The 26,535-nt window shown below is 37.2% G+C and overlaps 1 protein-coding gene across 1 annotated transcript in view; it reads right to left on the reverse strand.

The window, feature by feature from the left end:
* Positions 1 to 6,318: 6,318 nt before the first annotated feature.
* Positions 6,319 to 26,535, reverse strand: part of LOC101283270 (protocadherin alpha-1) — a 47,828-nt gene continuing 27,611 nt past the window's right edge. Inside the window, 6 exon segments of the mRNA XM_049708692.1 lie at positions 6,319 to 7,885; positions 7,888 to 7,969; positions 8,198 to 8,525; positions 8,560 to 9,008; positions 9,010 to 9,609; positions 14,930 to 15,047. Coding sequence (XP_049564649.1) covers positions 6,951 to 7,885; positions 7,888 to 7,969; positions 8,198 to 8,525; positions 8,560 to 9,008; positions 9,010 to 9,414 — 2,199 coding nt within the window. The 5' untranslated portion in view covers positions 9,415 to 9,609; positions 14,930 to 15,047 and the 3' untranslated portion in view covers positions 6,319 to 6,950.

Genomic DNA, 26,535 nt, shown 5'->3' on the forward strand with positions numbered 1-26,535 from the left:
GACCTCTTTTTAGTGTTAATTATTTGAGAATATCTTATTTTAATAATTCTTAGCTGTCCCGTTCATACACAAAGAATATGAAAATATGATCAAGATAACATAGGAATAAAATAAAATTAATTGAGGGTGGGTCAGTGTTCAAAATGCATAAAAGTTATTTTCAGTTACTCTAAGGAGGTCACAAACTTTGTTTTCAGCAAAGAGGAAAACAAAATTAACTGCAAGATTTATAGTGTCCGTAAAAGAAAAGAAAAATCCCTGCTAAAGAAAAACGAGCTTTTCCTAGTACTGAAAACCAATGCTAATTTCTCCCTTTAGTCCAATATCTTAAGATACTTATTCACACCATCTATAAAGTATATACTTATATTAATCATACTCTAACAATGAAACCCAAGTAAACTGACTTAAGCAAAAAAGCAGAGCATCATTTATTGTCTTATGCATGGAAATAGTCAATTATTTACCAGTTTCAGGAAGAGCAAAAATGGCCAAAGTAATAGGCTACCTATTTTCAGGCCACATTTAGTGACTCTCAGCAAAAAAAAAATGCCCTTTTCCTAATATCCCCAGCAAAAATCCTAGAATATCACTTCCTTTGACCCAGTTTAGATGATGTATCTTTCCTTTAGTCAATAGTTGCGATGGTTCTCACATTGGCCAGACATTGGTTGCTTATGCATCCTTGAAGCCAGGAGATGAAATCAGGCATGCCTAAATTATGTGGACTGAAAATGAGGAGGTTGGTTCTCATGAAGACCAGTGCAAGAACTCATGTACCCAATTTCTCCTGGAGCTTAAACTGCACATAGCTGCAGACTGGCCATTATATCATTACATAGTTGCAATGCAACTGCATATTAGTAACACCCCATAGTTTTTTTTATAATCAGTGGCCACTCTGGCTACTGTTGACATATTAAGGAATTATGCCTAGAATCCAGATATTAGCTCTAGGAAACACGGCTCGCTTAAGGGAATTTTTGCAATCTTATAAAGTAATTTTGCTAGATTTTGAGAATGACATATCTGAAGGTATGAGGCACATTCTGCTGTTATTCAGGGTTTCTGAGGACCTAGAATGTCTCTCTCCCTTCCCTCAGAGAGATAGAGTACCATTGCCAGAAATCCAAGCACATTTCCCCTCATGGGGAAAGAGACTGAGAAGCTATGCTCAACAAATACCACCAAGCTTGTATCTGTAGTGGTTAGAATAGTAGCCCCCAAAAGATATATCCACCCAGAACCTTAAAAATGTGTCTTTATTTGGAATAGAGATCTTTACAGATATAAATAAGGTAACCCTAACCCTAGCATTATCCTAGATTTGGGTGGGCCAAAAATCCAATGACAGGTGTCCTTATAAGAGACAGGAAAAGAGAAGATGCACAGAGACACATGAAAGAAGGAAATGTGAAGACTGAGGCAGAAATTGGAGGTATGCTGCCACATGTCAAGGAATGCCAGGAGCCACCAGAAACTGGAAGAGGCAAGGAAGAAGTCTCCCCTAGAGTCTTCAGAAGGAACGTCACCCTGCCAACACCTTGTTGAACTTTTGGCCTCTAGAACTGTGAGAGAATAAATTTCTGTTGTTTCAAGCCCCCAAGTTTGTGGTAACTTGTTGCAGCAGCACTACAAAACTAATATACTATCCATTGCTACAATTATATCCGTTGCCCTTATCAAAGCAAACTGTCAATTCCTTAAGATTTATGTGTCTGAGCATTTATTCTTGAAAAATCCTCATTCAGGTCTTTCACAAAACTACAACAAAGCCCCAGAAGGAAAAAAACAAGAAGGGGAAATGGATGCTAGGTAAGAAAAACAAAAAAAGAAGAAGAGGTGCCAAAAACATTTTAAATTCCATTTATTATTTTTCTTCTCCTGCTTTTTATATAAAAATAAATCACTACACATTAATTTTTTCCATAGAATCCAAGTTACCTCATCTACTTAATGGTTACATACCTTAGTGCAAGGGTGAATAATAATGTTCTCCTATCAGTTGTATTACCTGTTGTAATGCTCTCCTCTTAAAATGTATTCTATTCATATTAGCTTAATGGCAATGGAACCCAATGACCATGTTGCTGTATATTGACTATTTCCATTTTACCTCTAAAGTAAACACAATTTTATTTCTGACTTCTGCAAAGTCCTCTGTGGATTTGGAAGACTGCCTAGGACAGCTTTTCTCCACATGCTGGCTCAGCATCCCAGAATGCTTTGATCTTATGGCATCTCAACATCAACCTGTACTTCCATAAATGCTGCAACGGGAAAAGACAGCAGAAGACAGTCTTGCACTGGCAATTATCTACTTCTGCTTGGAAGTGATATACATCATGCACATTTCATTGATCAAAGAAAATCACAGCTCAAGGTAGCAGGGAAGTGAAATCCTCCAGTGTTCCCAGAAGGGGGAGAACAGAAATATTAATAGTGGCTACCAAAATAAACAACTATTTCTCATTCTCATCTATTTGTATGCCTGACTGACCACAAGTCTCAAAGGTACTTGAAGTGATACCTAACTTCTCTAATCACTTATTGTTATACTAGAAAATTGAATTACAGTTCTAATCTTAGAAAGGAAGTTTTCTGAAAAAGAAGGAACATATCAAGAAATAGTCTTCTCAGGTGTTCTTTCTTGTACTTTAGGCAATGTAAACGTAATATTCCCCTACAAATGAAATTACATTAGTATCATCATACCAAGGTAATTTGATAATAAAATTGCAATTTCTAAAATCATAGTCAACTGAAATTCATTACTGAAATTGAATAATCAAAAGATAATAATATACGTTTTACTAATATTTTACTGAAAGCAATCATAGTTTTTGTTTCCATTGGGATGTTTTTCGGAGCCTTCATAGAAAAATGAAAATAACATTGTTATTTTCAGTATTAACAGCATGATGATTTTGCCTAGTTTTTCAGATGGACAGCAAAGGTGTGAAGCTGCCAACTTTAATGGATAATTAATATTAACCAAAACTAATCCAATTGCATAACAATGATTATAACCTGGTAATAAGATCTCAGCAAATATAACTTCACCTTTTGAGGATTTGACAATTTTAAAGTCAATAAATTTTAAAGTCAACAATTTTAAAGTCAATAAATTTCCTAAATGAATGACTAGTTTGAATTGTAAACATACCATGAAATAAGTACCAAAAAATAAATTTTCCATAAATTTATATTAGCCCAATTTTTTATTACTACTAAATTGTTCAACGAATATATATTAATGATAGCAAAGAATGGTGGAAAAGTAGAAAAATATGGCAACTGGGTCGTCTTTATAAAGAAGAAAAGAGGAAGAAATACATTTCCTGGAAGAAATCTTGTAAAGGAAGACAAAACTATTGAAAGTTGGCACAAAGATTCTGAATGGCACAAGAATATTAACTACCAATGGGAAATCCATTCATATTTATATAAAAATAAATATTAAGTAACAACACCACTCCACAATCATCTTTTCCTCCATCCTAGAAGTACCTTTTCATTTAAAAAAATCACTTTTTTTTTTTTTTTTGCGGTACATGGGCCTCTCACTGTTGCGGCCTCTCCCATTGCAGAGCACAGGCTCCGGACACGCAGGCTCAGCGGCCATGGCCCACGGGCCTAGCCACTCCGCGGCATGTGGGATCTTCCCAGACCAGGGCATGAACCCGTGTCCCCTGCAACGGCAGGAGGGCTCTCAACCACTGCGCCACCAGGGAAGCCCTAAAAAATCACTTTTCAAACTTTGTAACCTTAAACCCCGTTTTTTTGGTTTAGTAGTCATTAACTAAAATTTGAGATTCACCTCCAAGTTAATACCTTCAAATAACCCAGAAAATTTTAACCTTTACAACAATAATCATAATACAGAAAGAAATGTTTGTCTGTTCTTAGATCCATAATGCATCATCTAAAAATTTTTTTTGACAGTGATCCCAGTGTAGCTGTGTGAAGGCATGCCTGAATCTCTTCAGGCCAAATTTAAAGGGCTATTGGTATTTATCAAGTGATGTCCAATTCCATTAGAAATCTTATTATTAACCTCTCAGTGAAGTACTGTTAGATAATTGATTTTTCAACCTATATAAATTCTTGAAGAAACAAGTTGTGCCATTCTAGCTTCAAATGTCAACCTCTAACTCAAGTTTTTTTGGCTTGATAAAAGAAATATATGTTTACGTTCTCCATACTGTTTATGATTTTTCAGTTTGGCCTTAAAATGTAGTTTCCTCTATCCCTCCTAATTTCTTGATCATTTTAGTTCCCCTTTCCAGAGAATTTTCCATCTAATTGATTATATTTTCATTAGTTGAGGCAATGAGAATTACATATAATTTTCTGAGCACAAATCACATAAAGAGGGAAAGCCCACATCTGCTTTTTTCCAGAAAACTTGCTAATAACAGTCAGCATTATACAGTCTATTTTTTAAAAGTCATGAATGGAATGAGATCCTCCTATACAGATACCTTGTTTAGACAAAGAAAACTGAAAAGGCAATATTATACCAATGTAAGTATTTTCATAACACAATTGTTATTTTAAACAGGTTACAATGTGGTCCCCTTGAAGCCAAGGACCTCTCCTATCTTGTTTCACTCTTGCTAGGTCCCTAGTTTCTACAGCAGGACTTAGTTTGTAGTAGGCTCTCCATGTGTGCTTGTGTACTGATCCATCAGTAAATATATTCAGTGTCCCTAGAGAAACTTCTAAGCCTGGACATAGGGACATAGGTAATGTGAATTAGGGAACAGAAATTATTTTTGTGACTCCTTAATTTATCTTGCCCAGTTTTATAATCTTGCAAAGTTTATCGCATATTTAAAGGAGCTGGAAACTTTTCTTGGCAATGTGAAATCTAAAATTATTATTATTATTATTTGCTGATTTTTGCCAAAAGCCTGGGTATGATAATTAATATTTGAAAAGTTACAGAAACATACTCATTGCCTGTTTCTTGAAACAGTCTAAGCAACAGCACTATATCAATTCAAATATCTAGAAACTTAACTACTAAATTATACTAATTTCTTATAGAATGCTTTCACAAGGTGACTTTCAAGGGACTTTTTCTGCATGTTTATTTAAATGTTTGCAAACAAAAATGTGTTCATTTAATACTTGTGTAGTTTCAGAATTAAACATAGGAAATAAAATTTAATATTATGCTCTTGACTTAATGACTAGCATATATAATAATATTTATAACAAATATGTTTCAGTTGGTTTTGCAAAACTGCTATCAAACATACTGTTAAGGGTATTGCTAAACCCTTACATAATGCCCAGTAATCAACTCTGAATTTACAGCAGGAAGAGAGGAGTTTTTTCTCTCTTGAAGAGTTGGTACAGAGAATTTCCTTTTATTCTTTTTTATACTTCTGTACTTACTTCCAGGAAGGTGAGTATTAGGATTTGCACTCAGCCTATGATTGATAAATTGTTCCCACACTTCTCTTGATCTTTTACTTTGGCTTTTAAACAGACTTTTTTAAATTGCTCTTGTAAATATCTTCCATTGTAAGCTACCTTAAATATTTTATAAAAGGCAATGAAGTCCATTAGAACAAGCAAGTTCTGGATATCCTTGGGAAATCTGGAGAAAACTTAGTAAAAATACTGAACTTAGATTTTCTAAGCCTCAGTACTTTCATCCACAAAGTGAGACTAAAGTATGCACTTCACAAAGTTATTGGAAAGGTTGAGAGAAGTAAAAATAAAGTGTCTTAGGGCTTCCCTGGTGGTGCAGTGGTTAAGAATCCGCCTGCAAACACAGGGGACATGGGTTCGAGCCCTAGTCCAGGAAGATACCACATGCCACGGAGCAACTAAACCCATTCGCCGCAACTACTGAGCCCACACTCTACAGTCCGTGAGCCACAACTACTGAGCCCACGTGCCACAACTACTGAAGCCCGCATGCCTACAGCCCGTGCTCTGCAACAAGAGAAGCCACCGCAATGAAAAGCCCGTGCACCACAACAAAGAGTAACCCCCGCTCGCCTCAACTAGAGAAAGCCCGCGTGCAGCAACGAAGACCCAACGCAACCAAAAATAAATAAATTAAATAAATAAATTTAAAAATAAATAAATAAAGTGTCTTAGAACATTTGTGAGTAAATGGAAGGTGCTAAGTGTTTCCTAACCAGATCCTATACTAAAATACTCATTCCATGCTAAGGTTTCTAGAACCAGGAGAACTCAAAGTCGTTGGCATCAGGATACTGATCATAAAAGCAAAGAAAAAATAGTTGTATATTTTAACATAAAAATTAAAATGTCACCGTACAAATATCTTTTAAATTACTTTTATTTAAAATGATTTTTTTAATTGCCCACTTTGAAACGTAAAACCTTAAGGGAAGGCAGATAGTTTCTGTAAATCTACCTATAAATTTTTGTCCAGGGCTTGACATTTCATTCCAAGCTACAAATAAACTTGAAAATGACAATGTATTTGACTACGTTAAGATTCTGTGTTAAATATGATCAAGACTGCTTAATATTTCAGTATTCTTTCAAAAGTATCCTACTATTTGATCCAAGGAATATGGCAATTTGTTCCTACATTAGTTTTTTTGTTGTTTGATTCCAAGTTCTATTCAAGATGCAGCTATAAGTAATAGAATAAATATCTACAATAAATGGTAAGATTTGTTGAGATTTTAGTGAACACTTGGAATATATTTTTTAAAGTGACATCTGAAAAGATGGTTAGATAAGTAAAAATTTTAAAAAAAAAATCTAAAGCCAAAGCTTGGAAGTTGAACTTATATTACTATATTTGTTTCTGGATGTTCATTTCTTCCCGACGTGCTCAGACCTGGACAAAGACCGGGGCTGAAGGCCATGAGGTTGGTCTTGGGCAGCCCCTCTCCAGAGCACACCCTCTGCCGCCTCTGCTGCGAGTAAGACCAGCTCCCCACCGTGCTGGATTACACTAGCGTGGGCTTCCCGGGCCCGCACGCGCCCTCGCTGGACGGCGCCGAGCACCGCAGCGCCGCGTACAGCAGCAGCGTGAGCAACAACAGGCTGGACACCGCACAGATGGCGATGATCAGGTACACGTTCATATCCACTAGAGCGGCCTCCGCGCCAGCGGCGCCGGTGGACACCCGCGACGAGGCCTTGGGCCCCTGGCTGCTGTCCTCCAGCGACAGCAGCACGGTGGCCGTGGCCGTCAGCGCCGGCTCGCCGTGGCCCTTCACCAGCAACAGCAGGCGCTGGCGCGACACGTCCGCCTCGTTCAGGGCGCGCGTCGTAATGATCTCGCCCGTGTACAGCCCCACGCGGAACGGGCTGCGCGCGCCACCCGCCGCCGGCTGCAGCTCGTACGACAGCCACGCGTTGTAGCCCGAGTCCGCGTCCACCGCGCGCACCTTCGCCACCACGTGGCCCGCGCCCACTGACCCCGCCACCAGCTGACTCAGCGCGCCCGCCCCGCCGCCCAGCCCGGGCAGCAGCAGCGCGGGCGCGTTGTCGTTCTCGTCCAGCACGAACATCTGCAGCGTCACGTTGCTGCCCAGAGGCGGTACGCCCGCGTCGCGCGCGCTCACCTGGAACTGCAGCAGCTCCAGCTCCTCGTGGTCCAGCGGCTGCAGCGCGTACACCTTGCCGCTCTCCGCGTGCACCGACACGTAGCTCGACAGCGCTCGCTCGCCCACCCTCCGCTCCACCAGCGAGTAGGACACCAGCGCGTTCTCCTGAGCGTCCGCGTCCCGCACCGACACCGTGAAGATGTGGCAGCCGGGCGGGTTGTTCTCCTTCACCAACACCGTGTACTCAGGCTGCGCGAACACGGGCGCGTTGTCGTTCACGTCGGCCACTTCCACGGACACGCTGGCTGTGACCGACAGGGAAGGCGAGCCCTGTCCCTCGCGGTCACCACCACCTCATAGTTCGCCAGGTTCTCGCGATCCAGGGCGTTGTCCAGCACCAGCGAATAGTAATTCTTTTTTTTTTTTTTTTTTTTTTTGCGGTACGCGGGCCTCTCACTGTTGTGGCCTCTCCCGTTGCGGAGCACAGGCTCCGGACGCGCAGGCTCAGCGGCCATGACTCACGGGCCCAGCCACTCCGCGGCATGTTGGATCCTCCCGGATGGGGGCATGAACCCGTGTCCCCTGCAACGGCAGGCGGACTCTCAACCACTGCGCCACCAGGGAAGCCCCGAATTGTAATTCTTGAAGGTGGACACCAGCTTGAAGGGGACATGAGGCGTCAGGGTGCAGGTCACCTAGCCATTGACACCAGAGTCACGGTCAGACAAGGAGATGAAGGCGATGACGGTGCTGAGTGGAGACTCCTCTCTTAAGGCAAAGATGGATGTGACCGCCAGTTCCGGAGCATTATCATTTACATCCAGCACTTTCACTAAAACCTTGCAGTGATTTGACATTGGAGGACCTCCTTTATCAACTGTTTTTACCTGAATTTCGTAGGATTTCGTTTCTTCATAATCCAGTCAACCAATTAGCCTAATTTCCCCTGAGCTGGAATCAATTTTGAATTTTTGTTTTTGTTGTTTATGTTAAGAGAAACACCATTGCCAAAAGAAAGACAATTTCGCCATTTACACTTTTGTCAGCGTCAGAGGCATTTAATGTGGTCATTAATGTTCCAGTTGCTGGAACATTAGTCGTGTCTAATAAGTGTACTTTGTACACGGCCTGGGCAAACCATGGGGCGTTATCATTAACGTTGAGCACCATGATCGGCAGCTGAACTATACCTTCTAGTTCTGGTTTGCCCCCATCAGTGGCTGTCAATAATAAACGAAGTTCTGGTGTATCTTCTCTATCCACAGACTTCAATTCAGGCGAAAGTGACTTACTCAGTTCATCACTTGCCTGTACATCCAAAGAGAAATAATCACTGGAGCTGAGAGTGTATGTTAGAAAAGCGTTGGTACCAATGTCTGCATCAGCAGCGCCCTCTATCGGGAAACGTGAATCCAGTAGCCTAGATTCAGGAATAAATAGCCTTTGTTCTCTCACTCTAACTAAAGACCTGTGGATTATCATTAACGTCCTTCACCTCCACTTCCACATGCAACACCTGCAGCGGCCTGTCCACGAGCACCTCCAGGTGAATACTATATTTCGTGTTCTGTTCTCATAGCTCCTCCAGGTCAATCCAAGAATTCACAAACAAAATGCCGTTCTGCAGATTTACCTCCAGAAAGTCCTCGTGGCTTTTGGACGCCACCCAGAACAGGTATGGCACCAACTCGGCCAGCTCCAGCCCCAGGTCCTGAGCGGTGCGGCCCACGAAGGTGCCATGTTTGGCCTCTTCAGGGACCGAGTAGTTGATCTGGCCACTGCCAGCCCCCCAGGCTGTGAAGAGCAGAATCGAGAGCAGCAGGCACCGGCCTCCCTGGCCACCTCTCCTTGAAAACAGCATCACAAAAGCACTACTCCTTTCCGACCGTTCTCACTTTACTTTAAAATATTGCCTTTTTTCCCCCTTCATATTTGAAATAATTTATCTCCTTATCATTTTTGTCTTCTCTCCAGCAGTGACAAAATGGGGCTTCCTTCTTTAGTTTTTGGTAATCAGTATATGGAATCTTAAGTGACCCTAAATGCCAAAAGAATCCTGAAAGAGAAGAACAAAGTTGGAGAACTCACACTTCCTGATTTCAAAACTTGCTACAAAGCTACAGTAATCAAAACAGTGTGGTATTGTCATAAAGACAGACATATAGACCAATGGAATAGAACAGAGAGCCCAGAAATAAATCCTTACATATATGGTCAGACAATTTTCAACAGAAGCGCGAAGACTATTCAATGGGAGGAAAGACAGTCTTTTGAACAAATGGTGCTGGGAAAACAGGAAATCCACATTGCAAAAGAATGAAGTTATACCCTTACTTAACACTACATACAAACATTAACTCAAATAGATCCATGACCTAAATGTAAGACCTAAAACTGTAAAATTCTTAGAAGAAGATAGGGCAAAAGTTTCATGACATTGGGTTTGGTGATGATTCCTTGGATATGGTACAGGCAACAAAATTTTTAAAACAGACAAATTAGACTTCATAAAAGGTGAAAATTTTTTCCATCAAAAGACACTGTCAAGAACTTCCAGTTTCTAGCTCTGAATGTAAGGGGATTTGAAATCACCACTCCAACAAATAAAAAGCTGAGCAGACTGAAAAAAATCAACAACTCTTCTTGGCTGTGTAAGAGAGGGGAGGACACAGGGCAAACCACTACCCCCAAAATTAAAGAGACAGGGAAATACAGAAAGTCACAGATTACTTACTGGCACAGAGACCCAAGAGCAGAAGCCACTGTGGAAACCAGAGCTGGAGCAGGAATATCTGAACTGCAATAGACAAATTGCTATAGGCTCAATGTAGATGGGGGGGGAAGCAGTCATGAGGGCGGCTCAAAATATTTTGAAATTTACCTCCAGGAGCCTGACCAGATTCCCACAGTAAATATCAGAGAAAAATCCCCCTCATGCTTTTGGCAGTGGGAGGTGGAAATGAACCATTTTGAAATGTATTCTGTTCTTCTTAACAAGGCCTTCCCTCAGGGAAACTAATTAATGGAAGACTAATTGTTGGTTTATTATCAGAGCCAATTCCAGCAGGCTCTAGATTTCTGTGAGGGAGAAGAAAAATACCAAATTCCAGGGCATTCTAGCCATTCTGTCTGACATGGGGTGGAGGGGAATGAGAAACACTTGTGAAGTTCATAGTTCAGAAGTGTAATATCAGTAAAAGACTGAGACCTAACCATAGGACTATAGAATGCTTCCCCTCTTCCCACACCTCAACACCTCATTATTACTAGGCTTTTTATAGCAGTTCCTTCTGCCTGGTATATCATGTCCAGCTATTAACAAAAATTATGAGGCATAGCAAAAGGGGTGGGGGGAACTCCACAATTTGAAGAGCAGAGCAAATATCAGAACCAGACTTGACAGGGATTTTGGAATTATCAGACTGGTAATTTAAATCAGCTATGATTAATATGCTAATAGATCCAATGGATAAAGTAGATAGCATGTAAGAAAAGAAGAATTGGTCAATGTAAACAGAGATGGAAATCCTAAGAAAGAACCAAAAAGAGTGGGAGAGAGGGAGACGCAAGAGGGAAGAGATATGGGAACATATGTATATGTATAACTGATTCACTTTGTTATAAAGCAGAAACTAACACACCGTTGTAAAGCAATTATACTCCAATAAAGATGTTAAAAAGAACAAAGAGAAATATTAGACCCCATTTTTGAAAAAAAAACCCATTTAAAAGAAAATGTAACAGAAATGAAAGATGACTTTGATGGGCTCAGTAGTAGATTGGACATGGATGAGGAAAGAATCTCTGAGCTAGAGGATATATCAATAGATTCCTCAAAAACCAAAAAGCAAAGAGAACAAAAATTGAAAAAACAGAACAGAAAATCCAAGGACTGTGGGACAACTTTAAAAAAGGTATAGCATTAAAAAAAAGGGGGGGGGGTGTATAACATACTCATAGTGGGAATACCAGAAGAAAGAAAGAAAGGAAAAGAAGAAATACTTGAAATAATAATGACCGAGAATTTCCTCCAAATTAATTTCAGACATCAAATCACAGATCCAGGAAGCTCAGATAACACCAAGCAGAATAAACACCAAAAAATCTGCACCTGGTATATCAGTTTCAAACTATAGAAAATCAAAGATTAAATAAAATCCTGTTATTTTACTACAGCTTTACGTTACCATCAGGGGAAACTGGGTGAAAGGTACACAGGATCTCTCTGTATTATTTCTTACAACTGAATTTGAATGTACAATTATCTCAAAATAAAAAGTTTAATTGAAAAAAAAATCCTGAAAGAAGCCAGAGGGAAAATACACTTTACCTATAGAGGAACAAAGATAAAAATTACATCTCACTTCTCCTCAAAACCCATAAGAACTTTCTCAACTTGATAATGAGAATCCATGACAAACATATAAATAACATTATACTTAATTGTGAAGGACTGAATGCCTTCAACCTCAGATTGGGAACAAGGCAAAGATATCTGGTCTCACTACTCTTATTTGTTTCAGCATAGTGAAGGAAGTTCTACTCTGTGCCATAAACCAAGACAAGGAAATAAGAGGCATATAGATGAGAAAGAAAGAAAACTGTCCCTATTTACAGGGGCAGTAAAAAACCTCCTAGAAAAAAACCTCCTAGAAAAGTGAATTCAGCAATGTCACAGAAAACAAGATAAACATACAAAAATGAATGTATTGGGCTTCCCTGGTGGCGCAGTGGTTGAGAGTCCGCCTGCCGATGCAGGGGACACGGGTTTGTGTCCCGGTCCCAGAAGATCCCACATGCCGCGGAGCGGCTGGGCCCGTGAGCCATGGCCGCTGAGCCTGCGTGTCCGGAGCGCGTGCTCTGCAACGGGAGAGGCCACAACAGTGAGAGGCCCGTGTACCGCAAAAAAAAAAAAAAAAAAAAAAAAAAATGTATTTCCATATACTAACAATGAAAATATACATACCAAAATTAAATTTAAAATACAATACCATTTACATTAGCTCAAAAAAGATACTTAGGTGTAAGTGTATTCTGAAAACTACAAAACACTAATGAAAGAAATTGAAGAATATCTAAAGTGGAGAGACCTACTGTGTTCATGAATTGGATAACTCGACACTTCATGGAGAGATGTCAATTTTCCCTGAATTAACATATAGATTTAACACAATTCCTACCAAAATCTCAACAAGATTTTCTATAGATATAGACAAGATTACATGGAATAACAAAGGAACTATAATACTTAAAGCAATTTTAAAAAACAATAAAAAAGTAGAAGGAATCAGTGTATCTTATTATTTATTATACAGCTACAGAAATCAAGACTGTGTTATTGGTAGATAAATAGACAGGTAGATCAAGGGAACAAAATAAATAATCCAAAAATAGACCCATGTTAATATGCTGAACTAACTGAATTTTGACAAAGTTGCAAAAGCAATTAAATACAGGAAAGATAGCTTTTCCAGCAAATAGTGTTAGAGCAATTGGACTTTGTTAGGAAAAACAAACAAACAAAAAAACCCTGCCTAAGTCTCATATCTTATACTAAAATCAATTCAATGGATCATGAACCTAAAAGTAAAACATAAAACTCTAAAAGTTTTAGAAAAAAATATAGGAGAAAATCTTTAGGATCTAAGGGTAAGCAAAGAGTTCTTAGACTTGACACCAAAAGCACAGTCTGTAAAAGAAAAAAAAATTGATAAATTGGACGTCATCAAAATTTAAGAACTTTTACTCTGTGAAATACCATATTTAGAGTATGAGAATGAAAGCTAAAATTTTGGAGAAATTGTCTGCAAGCATATAACTGACAAAGAGCTTGTATCTAGAATCTATAATGGATAATCAAAACTCAACAGTAAAAAATCAAACAGCCCAATTAGAACCTGGGCAAAAGACATGAAGAAACATTTCACCTGCTGGAGAGGGTGTGGAGAAAAGGGAACCCTCTTGCACTGTTGGTGGAAATGTAAATTGATACAGCCACTATGGAGAACAGTATGGAGGTTCCTTAAAAAACTAAAAATAGAACTACCTTACAACCCAGCAATCCCACTACTGGGCATATACCCTGAGAAAACCATAATTCAAAAAGATTCAAGTACCACAATGTTCATTGCGGCTCTGTTTACAATAGCCAGGACATGGAAACAACCTAAATGTCCATTGACAGATGAATGGATAAAGAAAATGTGGCGCATATATACAATGGAATATTACTCAGCCATAAAAGGAAATGAAATTGAGTTATTTGTAGTGAGGTAGATGGACCTAGAGTCTGTCATACAGAGTGAAGTAAGTCAGAAAGGGAAAAACAAATACCATATGCTAACACGTATATATGGAATCTAAAAAAAAAAAAAAAAGTTCTGAACAACCTAGGGGCAGGACAGGAATAAAGATGCAGACATAAAGAATGGACTTGAGGACACGAGGAGGGAGAAGGGTAAGCTGGGACGAAGTGAGAGAGTGGCATGAACATGTATACACTACCAAATGTAAAATAGGTAGCTAGTGGGAAGCAACCACATAGCACAGGGAGATCAGCTCGGTGCTTTGTGATCACCTAGAGGGGTGGGATAGGGAGGGTGGGAGGGAGACACAAGAGGGAGGAGATATGGGGATATATGTGTATGTATAGCTGATTCACTTTGTTATAAAGCAGAAACTAACACACAATTGTAAAGCAGTTATACTCCAATAAAGATGTTAAAAAAAAAGCATTCTAGGAAGCACACAGGAGGGAGGGAGATGCAAGCTGGAGGGGAGATGTTGGTTGAAGGAGAGTTATGTTTTCAGTGGAACAGACTCTCAAGCATGTTTAAAAGCTGTTGGAAAGAGTGTGGTTTAGACTATGAATAAGAGAAACAGGATAACTGATAATGTAAGACCCCTGAGAAGCTGGGAGGGGCAGGCGTTCAAGCATGGGGGGAAGGCTTGGTCTTGGTTGTGAAGAGGGATCACTGCTTTCACTGAATTAGAAGAGGGTGCAGAGAGAATGAGTTCAAATGGGTGCGAACATGCATACATGGTATCCACTTGCTCCTCAAATGAATTTACCTTGCTCCTCAAATGAATTTACCTCCAGATCAAAGCAATAGCTTTGAGCCAAGCCCTGTCTTAGGTGCTTGAGATGTGTGAGTGAATGACACAGACAAAGATCTTGTGGAGTTAGAGTCAATTTTGGTAATTTTTTACTTATTATATTTTTTCATTTTATTTCATGTTAAAGGGTAATGTGGCTGCAATTTTTTCTGAGAAGGTAAATGTCAGGCTATTGCTGTAAGGAAGCTGGCAGGGAGTTGGGGAGGCCCAAAGGGAAAGTGTAAAAACCTTGTCATTGAGGGCAGAACAGAGAAACTTACCCCATTTTGGGGGGCACTGGGGAGGTCCTTTTAAAGTTCAACCTTTGCCTTTATGAAAAACAGTTGGGTGGACTCTTGTGCAGCTCTCTCCAGCCGAGCTTGGCTCCTAGGCAAAAATCTAGAGAAAGCAACAAAAAGAAGGTTTAGCTACAAGAAGACTCTTAAATTAATTTTCTCCCTGTGCATTTGTGCCCAATTTTATGTCTACTTGTTTATGCTTTATCTCCTTTACCTTCAGTGCACTTGACAAAAGTTAATCTATTTTATTGATATGTTCAAATAATTTTCTTTTTTCCCCTTTTATCTCTAATATATTATGGTTACCTTGATTAATTTAACTCTCATTTATGTTAGTTCATTTCAATGCTTTTTTTCTCAGCTTTTTCCCCATGAATACATAGTTAATTTATTATTTTTCTTGCTTAATAACAAAAGCATTTAAGACTATACATTTTTCTGAAGATAGTTTTGGATCCATGCAGTTGATTTTGGTATATAATGTTTTTTAATTTCTAAAATGTTTGTAATTTAATTGTAATCTTTCATTTTCTTTTTTTTTTCCCCAAGAGTTACTGAAAATAGAGTTTTTTAGATTTCCAGTGGGTTAGAGTCAATTATTATATATTTGATTTTATTACATTGTGGTGAAAGAATGTGGGTTGTATAATTAACACTATTACTGAATTAATTAAGGTATATTTATGTCCTTATATGTTATCAAATTTTGTAATCATTCCACAGACAGACACTTGGAAATAATGTACATTGTTAATAGGCTTAGAAAATTTGATAATCATTCCTTTGTACAACTGTTGCTTGTTGAGTTTCTAATATGTGCAAGGAATTACGGTAGGTACTGGGAATGGAGGGAGAACAAGATAGTCAGGGTCCCTGTCCTGATAGAATTTATGTTCTAGTGCAAGAGACAAGGAGAAAAAATTACATATCAAATAAAATGTTTATAAGTTGCCATGAGTGCTATAAAAGAAGCAAGGGAGAGGAATTGAGGTAGAGATAGCAGACTGCACTCTGCATAGGGTGGTCAAGAAAGGCCACCAGAAGAACTTATACTCAGGCAAAGTCCTAGAGGATCATAAGCTACTGGCCAAATAAAGCTTTGGAGGGAGATCTTTCCCTGGAGAGAGAATAGGAGAGAACCAGGGAGCTGGCGGTACTTGCAAGGGAATGATTACAATGAGAAGTTATGGACTTCAGGTTAGACAGGGAAGCGAGGAAGAAATAAGCAGTCAGAAAGTTACAGGGCCAGTAATTTGGCAACCTCCCAAGAGCTGAAGAATTTGGGGCTATAGGTATTTGTGATTTAACGATGTAGGTAGAACAAGGGTGGAGGACAGAGAGTAGGGTGTTTAAACTCAAGATTTTAGAGACAGTGCAGTTTTTGGTGATGACTATCTAAGATGTGACCACGGGAGGGGGTGACTGAATTCGACATTGTTGATGAAAGGGTAAGGATCCAGGGATCTGGAGCACTGGAAAGTTCATCCCTATGGACATTGTTGTAGGACTTTGGGCAGAGAGGAAAACTAGAGGCTAAAATCAGTTTATTGTACTTTATTGTTAGATTATATTTTAAATAAATTTAATCTAATTGAAAAAAAAAACATTTGACCAAAGAAGAAATACAAATGTCAAAGAAACATATGAAAATATTTTTAACACCAGTAGCATTTGGGGAAATGCAAATTAAAACTATAATGAGATATCATTACACATCTACCAGAATGGCTAAAATAAAAAATTCTGACATCAAATGTTAGCAAGAATGCAGAAAAACTAGATCATTCATATGTGGCTGATGAGAATACAGAATATGACAGCCATTCTGGAAAACAGATTGGCCGATTCTTTTGGAAAAAAATAGACTTAAAATTGCACTCCTGGGCATTTATCACAGAGAAGTGAAAACTTATGTTCACACAAAAACCTCTAGACAAATATTGATAGCAAAATTATAATATTCAAAACACTGAAAACAAAACAAAACAAGATACTCTTCGATGAGAGAATGGGGGAAAAAAAGCTGAAAAATACAGTAACTGAAGTGAAAAATTCACCAGAGGGGTTCAACAGCAGATATGAGTAGGCAGAATAAAGAATCAGCACACTTGAAGATATAGGACAATGGAAATGTTTGAGTAACAGAAAGAAAAAAGATTGAAGAAAAGTAAAGGGAGTCTAAGGGACTTATGAGACACCATCAAGAATAAGAATATATGCATTATTGGAGTCCAAAAATGAGAGGAGAAGGAGAAATGGGTAGAAAGATTATTTGAAAAAATAGTAGTCAAAAACTTCCCAAATTTGATGAGAGACGTGTATCTACACATCCAAGAAACTCAAGGAACTCCAAGTAGAATAAATCTAAAGAAACTGACACTAAGACACATTATAACCAAGCTGTCAAAAGACAAAGGGAGAATCTTGAAAGCAGCAAAAAAGAAATTACTTGGCATGTACAAGTGATGCTCAATAAAATTATCAACTGGCTTTTTATCTGAAAACTTGGAAGCCATAAGGCAGTAGAATGATATATTTACAATTCTGAAAGAAAAATTTGTCAATCAAGAGTTTCATATCCGGCAAAAATGTCCTTCAAAAGTGACATTCCAAAATAAACAAAAGCAAGGGAGTTCATTACCACTAGACCTGCCCTAAGGAAATGCTAAAGAGAGTCCTTTGGGTTCAAATCAAAGGATGCTAGACAGTAACTTAAATTTGAATGATAATATAAAGATCTCCAGCAATGTAAATACATGGGCATATATAAAAGCCAATATTATTGTAATTTTGATTAGTAAGTCTGCTTTTTGTTTTCTACATAATTTAAAAGACAAATGCATAAAAATAATTTAAATCTGCTATTGGACACACAATGTATAAAAATGTAATGTGTGATGTCAAACATAAAGATGGGGAGATGAAGCTGCATAGGAATAAAGTTCTTGTATGTGATTGAAGTTAAGTTGGTATCAATTCAAATGAGATTGTTATAACTTTAGGATGTATATGTAATCCCCATGGTAATCACAAAAATAATATCTATAGAAAAGCACAAAAGGAAATGAAAAGGGAATCAATACATGTGATTACAAAAAATCACCTAAACACAAAAGAAGGTGGTAATGGAGTAAATGAGGGACCAAAAAAAGCTATAAAGCATACATAAAATAAACAGAAAAATGGCAGAAATAAATTCTTCTTTATGAGTATACTATTATTCTAAAGGTACATGGATTAAATTCTCCATTCAAAAGGCAGATATTGGCATAATGGATTAAAAACATAATCGTATTCTGTGCTGTCTACAGGAGACATAATTTAGATTCAAAAATTGAATCAAGGTTCAATACAAGACTGAAAATAAAGGATTGGAAATTATGCGTACACACCCACACCCACACACACACACAGCAAACAGTAACCATACAAAAGCTAGAGTAGCTATACTTATATCAGACAGAACAGACTTTAAACTAAAAATGATACTAGAGAAAAAAGAGTGACTTTATGTTGATAAAAGGGTCAATGCATCTTTAAATTATAAAACTTATAAACATATACCCACCTAACAACAGAGCCCCCAAACACATAAAGCAAAGACTGATAGAAATGATTGCAGAAATAAACAATTCCACAATAGTCAGAAACTTCAATACTCCACTATCAATCCTGTATGAAACAACCATGCATAAAATCAACAAGGAAACAGAAGACTTGAACAACAGTCTATACGAACTAGACCTAACAGACTTTTACAGAGAACTCCATCAACAGCAGCAAAATATACACTCTTCTCAAGTACACATGGGACACTCTCCAGGTTGAGACATAAAGCAAACCTTTATGTTGAGACATAAAGCAAACCTCAATAAATTTAAAAAAGATTTAACTCACTAAAGGATGTTCCCCTTTAATGGAAATTAGAAATTAATAACAGAAAGAAGTTTAGGAAATGCAAAAAATATGTAAAAATTAACAATACATTACTAAATAACCACTTGGCAAAAGAAGAAACATCAAGAAAAATTAAAAAATAGTTTGAGATAAATGAAAATATAGCACAACATACCAAAACTTAATGGGAGACAAGTGCTTAGAGGGAAATTTACAACTGTAAGTTCAAAGAGAAGAATGATCTTAAACTAATAAACTAAACTTCCACCTTAAGACACTGAAGGAAAAAAAGAAGAGCAAACTAAACCTAAATCAATCAGAAGGAAGTAAATAATAATGCTTACAACAGATACTGATGAACTAGAGTACAGAAAAAGAATGAAATAAGTATCAATAAAACAAAAGGACAGTTCTTTAAAAAGATCATTAAAATTGACAAACCTTTCACTAGACTGACAAAAAGAAAGAAAGAGAGAGAAAAGAATCAAATAACTAAAATTGGAACTGAGAGAAGGAACACTACTACTGACCTTATAGAAATAAGAAGAATGCTAAGCTTATACTATGAACAAGTGTGGGCCAACAAATTAGATAACATAGACGAAATGGAAAAATTCCTGGAAAGATAGAAACAAACAAAATTGAGTTTAGAAAAAATATAAAAATCTGAATAGACCTATAAAAAGTGAAGAGATTGAATTAGAAAAAAAAAAAAAACTTCCCACAAGGAAAATCCCAGAACCAGATAGTCATTTTAAAAAGGTTCTTCACCAAGCCTTCCAAAGAACAGAAAAGGATGGAATATTTCTCAGCTTTCTATGAGGCCACTGATACTAAAACCAGACAAGACACCACAAGAAAAAAAAACCTACAAACAAATATCTCTTATGAATACACACATTGTTGAATATATCAACAAAATACTAACACATTGAATCCAGCAAAATTTTGAAAAGATAAAGCATTATGACTAATGGTGATTTAACCCAGTAATGCAAGGTTGTTTTATCATCTGAAAATCAATTAATGTAATACTTCATATCAATAAAAGACAAAAACCACATGATCATCTTTATAGACATTTTTCTCTTTTTATTTTGGGATACAGGAAGTCCAAACAATGGCACAGAGATCCAAACATGACTACATGTTGAAGTCTTTCCCAAGTGGGAATATCAAATTTAAGATGCATTAAGGTAGTTTTGTGAGTTAAGGGAAAGGAGGAGGAGTAAAAGTAAGGAATCAATGAACAAGGAACAAGGTCCTGGAAGTGGAAGATGGGTAAGGGAAGAGTAGGAGAGATATGGAGGGGAGTATAACGAGGTTTTGTGGATCTATAAATAAGGTATTTCTAACTTTCTCATAATTTTAATTTGCTTTATCCAAGTAATTATTTAGTGAGGCAATTTTAAAGTCCAATTTCAAGGCGGAAGGCTCCTCACAGCAACTAAATAAAGCACTCCATTGGGAAGTAGAAATATTTCCTTTGTGTTCTAAGGTACTTCAAAATGTACAATCTAGTCTATATCAAAAGTTCTCCAAAGTAAGCACTATAATTCCAAATTGTACCTGGTAAAACTGTACCAGTTAGAGACATATGAACTTAAATTAGCATATAGAGTTTATACAGTCTCCAATTTTTTTCTAGGATAGATATTCTGATTATCTAAAAACAGAAATATAAAATGTGAAGGCTTTCTTAGTTAATTAAATTATATTACGAATTCTCCCAAGCTGAGAAAGATGTAAATGTTGCCTAAAATTCTTCCTAAATTCCTAAAATTTGTTCTTACCCCCATGAATTACTTGATGAAAACTAAGATCTCTCACATGAATAAAGGTCTTCCCACATACCTTGAATTCATAGAGTTTCTTCCCTGTATGAATTCTCTGAAGTTGAGTGATCTGATAGCCACTATTTAAGGCCTCTCCAAATATTTTATATTTATAGGATTTTCATCATTATGAATTCTCTTTTGCATATTAGGGTGTCTTCCTTTGTTAAACATTTTCTCACATTCCATATATTCATAATAATTCACACAAGTATAAATTCACCAACATATATTAAGGTTTGAATTATATCTAAAAGCCTTCACACATTCCTTACACTCAAAGAGCTTCTTACCAATATGAATATTATCAAGGAACCTACTGATGCATACTAATGGTTTTCCCACTTTGACTAAATTTATAGGATTTTTAAAAACCAATATTAATTATCTGATGTTGATTAAGTTGTTCACACACAGTAAAGGCTTTTTTGGAGTATTTTATAGTCATAAAACTTCACAGCAGTCTCTAACATATAGTAAGGTCTGAATTAAGTCTAAATATCTTCCCACATTTAAAAAAATTTTTATTTTATACTGGAGTATAGTTGATTTACAATGTTGTGTTAGTTTCAGGTGTAGAGCAAAGTGATTCAGTTACACATATACACATATCTATTCTTTTTCAAATTATTTTCTCATTTAGGTTATTATAGAATATTGAGTAGAGTGCCCTGTGCTATACAGTAGGTCCTTGTTGGTTATCTATTTTAAATATAGTAGTGTGTATATGTCAATCCCAAACTCTCAATTTATCCCTCCCCCAACACCTTTCCCCTTTGGTAACCATAAGTTTGTTTTCCAAGTCTGTTTATGCTTTGCAAATAGGTTTATTTGTATCATTTTTTTTAGATTCCACTTATAAGCAATATCATATGATATTTGTCTTTCTGACTTACTTCACTTAGTATGACGATCTCCAGGTGCACCCATTTTGCTGCAAATGGCATTATTTCATTATTTTTAATGGCTAAGTGATATTCCACTGTATATATGTATCATATCTTCTTTATCCATTCATCTGTCGATGGACATTTAGGTTACTTAGGTTACTTCCACATCTTGGCTAAACAGTGCTAAAATGAACATTGGGGTGCATGTATCCTTTTGAACCATGGTTTTCTTCAGATATATGCCCAGGAGTGGGATTGCTGGATCATATAGTAGCTCTATTTTAGTTTTTTAAGGAACCCTCCATACTGTTCTCCATAGTGGCTATACCAATTTACATTCCCACCAACAGTGAAGGAGAGATCCCTTTTCTCCACACCCTCTCCAGCATTTATTGTTTGTAGACTTTTATAACAGCCATTCTGACTGATGTGAGGTGGTATCTCATTGTAGTGTTGATTTGCATTTCTCTAATAATTACCGATGCTGAGCATTTTTTCATGCGCCTCTTGACCATTTGTGTGTCTTCTTTGGAGAAATGTCTATTTAGGCCTTCTGCCATTTTCTTTCTTTTTTTTTTCTTTTTTTTTTTTGCGGTACCCGGGCTTCTCACTGTTGTGGCCTATCCCGTTGCGGAACACAGGCTCCGGACGCGCAGGCTCAGCAGCCATGGCTCACGAGCCCAGCCGCTCCGCAGCATGTGGGATCTTCCCAGACCGGGGCACGAACCCATGTCCCCTGCATCGGCAGACGGACTCTCAACCACTGCGCCACCAGGGAAGCCCCTTCTGCCCATTTTTTGATTGGGTTTTTCTTTTTTTGTTGTTTTGTTTTTACATTGAGCTGCATGAGCTGTTTGTAAATTTTGGAGATTAATCCCTTGTCAGTTGCATAATTTGCAAATATTTTCTCCTATTCTGTGGGTTGTCTTTCCACATTTCTTATATTAATCAGTTATCTCACCAATATGAATTCTCTGATATTAAGTAACTTGTACAAATACAGTCATGGCTTTCTCACATTTCTTACATTCATAATGATTATCATCAGTATGAATTCTCTGCCTTGAAGAAAAAAACTCAATTCAGTCAAAAGACCTTATTTATATTCCTGTGATTTCTCTCCTGTATGAATTCTCTGATGTTGAGTAACTCATCCACACATAAATGCTTTCCTTCACTCCTTACATTCATAAAATTTATTACCAGTATGAATTCTCTGCCTTGAAGAAAGAATGCAATCAGGTCTAAAGACCTTCCCACATTCTTTATATTCCTATGATTTCTCACCAGTATGAATACTCTGATATGGATAAATTGTCAACACACAGTTAAGGCCTTATTGCATTTTTAATATTAATAAAGCATCTCACCAGTATGAATTCTCTAACACATAGTAAGGACTGAATTAAGTCTAAACATCTTCCACATTTCTTACATTCATTGGTTTTTCATCAGTATAAATTATTGATATTAAGTAACTTGTGTGCACACAAAAAAGGCTTCCCCACATTACTAATAGTCATAAAGCTTATCACCAGTATGAATTCTCTGGTTTGCAAAAAGAACTCAGTTTGTTCTAAACAACTTCCTACATTCCTTATATTCACAGGATTTTACATCAATATGAATTCTCTGGTATTGACTATATTATCTGCACAAATAACGACTTTCTCACATTGTTAACATGTAAGTTTCTGACCACTATGAATTCTCTTCAGTGTGGTAAATACTGACTTAAATTTAAACATCTCCTCACATTTCTTACATTCACTGTGGTTTTTTTCACCAGTGTGACCTCTCTGATGTTGAGTAAACTGATATCCGCTACTGAAGGTCATTCTACATTCTTTCTGATTACATCATTTCTAATTAGAGCATGTTTTCTCTCAATTTTGATAAAGGTTGGATTTATGTTATTGCTTAAACAGATTTTCTGAGTTATATGTTAGAAAATGAGGCAATGTGGTCATTTTTGTAGATAATGATTTGGGTAAACTACTTCTTTTGAGTTACCCAGCACCTCTTAAGCTCTCACACTTTCAGTCATTTCTAAAAATAGAGGTCTTAAGGTCAAGTGTATTACTTCTTAAACTGATTCCCTAATTCCTGGAGCACTTATTTAGTGTCTTCTCTCCAAAATTCTGGGCACAAAGGCTATTCGGTGATAGAGGAAGCTCCAGAACTAGACTGGTGTATAATGGAATTCTCAGAGGAAACTGTTTTACTAGTTAGTTTTGTGCAGCTTACTACTTAAACCCTACCAATAATCTTTTAAGCATGTAATTTTTCTTATGACTATCCTCCCAAAATAAAGTACCTGCAGTTGTTTGATTCTGGCCTTGAACATTGATTACATAAATAAAAGATAAAAACCAAATAATGTAGAAAAGCATTTGTATTAATTTCCTAGGGCTGCTGTAACAAATTACCACAAACTTGATGACTTAAAACAACAGAAATATATCTCTCACAGTTCTAGAGGCCAGATTATAATATCAAGGTGTTACCAATGCTTCACTCCCTCCAAAGACTCTAGGTGAGAATCCATTCCTTACCTCTTCTGGTGGCTGTCAGCATTCCTGGTGGTTGTATCACTATAATCTCTCTCTCTCATCTTCACATGGATCTCTCCCCTTCTCTGTGTTTTCTTCCATCTCTTATAAGGAAATTAGCTGTTGTATTTAGGGTCCACCTCAGTAACCCAGGATGCTCTCATCTTCAGATCATTAATTTAATTTAATTATATCTAAAGACTATTTTTTCAAAATAAGGTAATATTCAGAGGGTCCAGGTATTAAGACATGGACACATCTTTTTTGGTAGCTACCATTCAACCCATTACAACATTCAGCAAATTCAAATTTTTAAATTCTGATTAAAAATAACTCAGGAAAATTTCTTTTCTTTTTCTTTTTTTTTTTGGAGGTCATTTGTAGGAAAGACCAATATTATCCTTTTTAAATTTATTTTTATTTTAAAAAAATTTATTTTTATTTATTATTTTTTAAATTAATTTATTAATTTATTTTTGGCTGCACTGGGTCTTTGTTGCTGCACACGGGCTTTCTCTAGTTGTGGTGAGCAGGAGTTACTCTTTGTTGCAGTGCACAGGCTTCTCATTGTGGTGGCTTCTCTTGTTGAGGAGCAGGGGCTCTAGGTGCACAGGCTTCAGTAGTTGTGGTACACGGGCTTAGTTGCTCTGTGGCATGTGGGATGTTCCCGGACCAGGGACTGAACCCATGTCCCCTGCATTGGCAGGTGGATTCTTAACCACTGTGCCACCAGGGACGTCCCAGGAAAACTTCTTTACCTGGAAAAATTACATATTAAAAACCTACGGGAGGGAATTCCCTGGTTGTCCAGTAGTTAGGACTCTGCGCTTCCACTGCAGGGGGCATGGGTTCAATCCCTGGTCAGGGAACTAAGATTCCACAAGCCACGTGGTGTGGCCAAAACAAACAAACAAAAACAAAACTACAGCAGAAATTACACTTAACATAGAAATTTTACATGCATTATTATAAAGAAAAAAAAAGATAGAAAAAGGAAGAGATAAAACTATCATTTTTTACTACTGATGAAATAATCTACCTAGAAAAACCAACATAAGCAAAAGGCAAATATCAGCAAGTATTCTATAACCAAGATCAACTTTAAAATATTAATAGTATTTCACTGCATCTGGCAGTATCCTTGTCCTGGAAAATCCAAATGAAAGGTAGGTACTCCAGTCAGTCACAGTTACTTAGGATACGCTACACCCTATCAGGGAATAGTGTGAGTCTGAGACCCCTGCATGAACTGTAGCAGATGGATTTCCATAATGTTTTTCTTGGTCAACAGCCACCATCAGTTTGACTTTGGAGAAATGACCTGGATTTACTTTCAAATTGAATTCTGCAAAACTTTTGCTTGAAAGAGTAGAAGTACTGCTATTTGTAAAGATTACACTTCTATTGCTTAACAAAATTTAAAGAAACAGGAATTTTTAAAGCTTTGGATTTGATTTTAAGACTTAAGTTATTGGGGAATTCCCTGGCTGTCCAGTGGTTAGTACTCTGTGCTTTCACTGCTGAGGGACGTGTGTTCAGCCCCTAATTGGGGAACTAAGATCCCACAAGCCGCATGGTGTGGCAAAAAGAAAAAAAGAAAAAAAAAGACTTAAGTTATTAGTATTATCCAGTTCAAGGCAATTCTATTTAGAATCTCAGAGCTGAATGAGACCTGGAAGATAATGTAGTTTAGTCCCTTTTTTATAAATGAAGAAACTCATTCCCACACAAGCTGGGTGAGAGTTGTAAGGTCTGTGGCTCACTAGTGCAGAGGTTTAGAATCTAGTTTTTCCAGTAGTTTGTATAAGAATTCTGCTTTAAGTTTATTTTGATTACCTGCTTATTTTACTCTCTCATTTATACCTATTGTCCATTTCTTCTTAAATTCCTTCTATTTATTTGGTACTCATCTTGCTTTATTTTCTCCATGATTTTTGGTTAATGAAGTCCAGTCAGATGGAGTGACTCTAATATTTTTTTCAAGTATTTCACTACCTTATCAATAAGCTGAAAACATTTTACTGTATCTTTCACAATATTTTTTAAAAGCTAAAAAGCATCTAGGAATTAGCTAAGAATATACAAGATGTCATGAAGAAAAATATAATACACCATTAAAGTACAGAGAAAATTATAGAGAAACATTCTATGCTTAGATGACATTCATTAATATAAAATAAAAATTCCCCAAATTAATCCATGAATTAAAAATCATTGACATCAGGGACTTCCCTGGTGGTCCAGTGGTTAAGCCTTTGCCTTCCAGTGCAGGGGGTGTGGATTCGATCCTGATTGGGGAGCCAGGATCCCACATGCCTCATGGCCAAGGAACCAAAACATTAAAAAAAAGCAATATTGTAACAAATTCAATAAAGACTTTAAAAAATGGTCCACATCAAAAAAAATCTTTAAAA

Source organism: Orcinus orca, chromosome 3 (genome assembly GCF_937001465.1).
Source record: "Orcinus orca chromosome 3, mOrcOrc1.1, whole genome shotgun sequence".
Lineage (NCBI taxonomy): Eukaryota > Metazoa > Chordata > Mammalia > Artiodactyla > Delphinidae > Orcinus > Orcinus orca.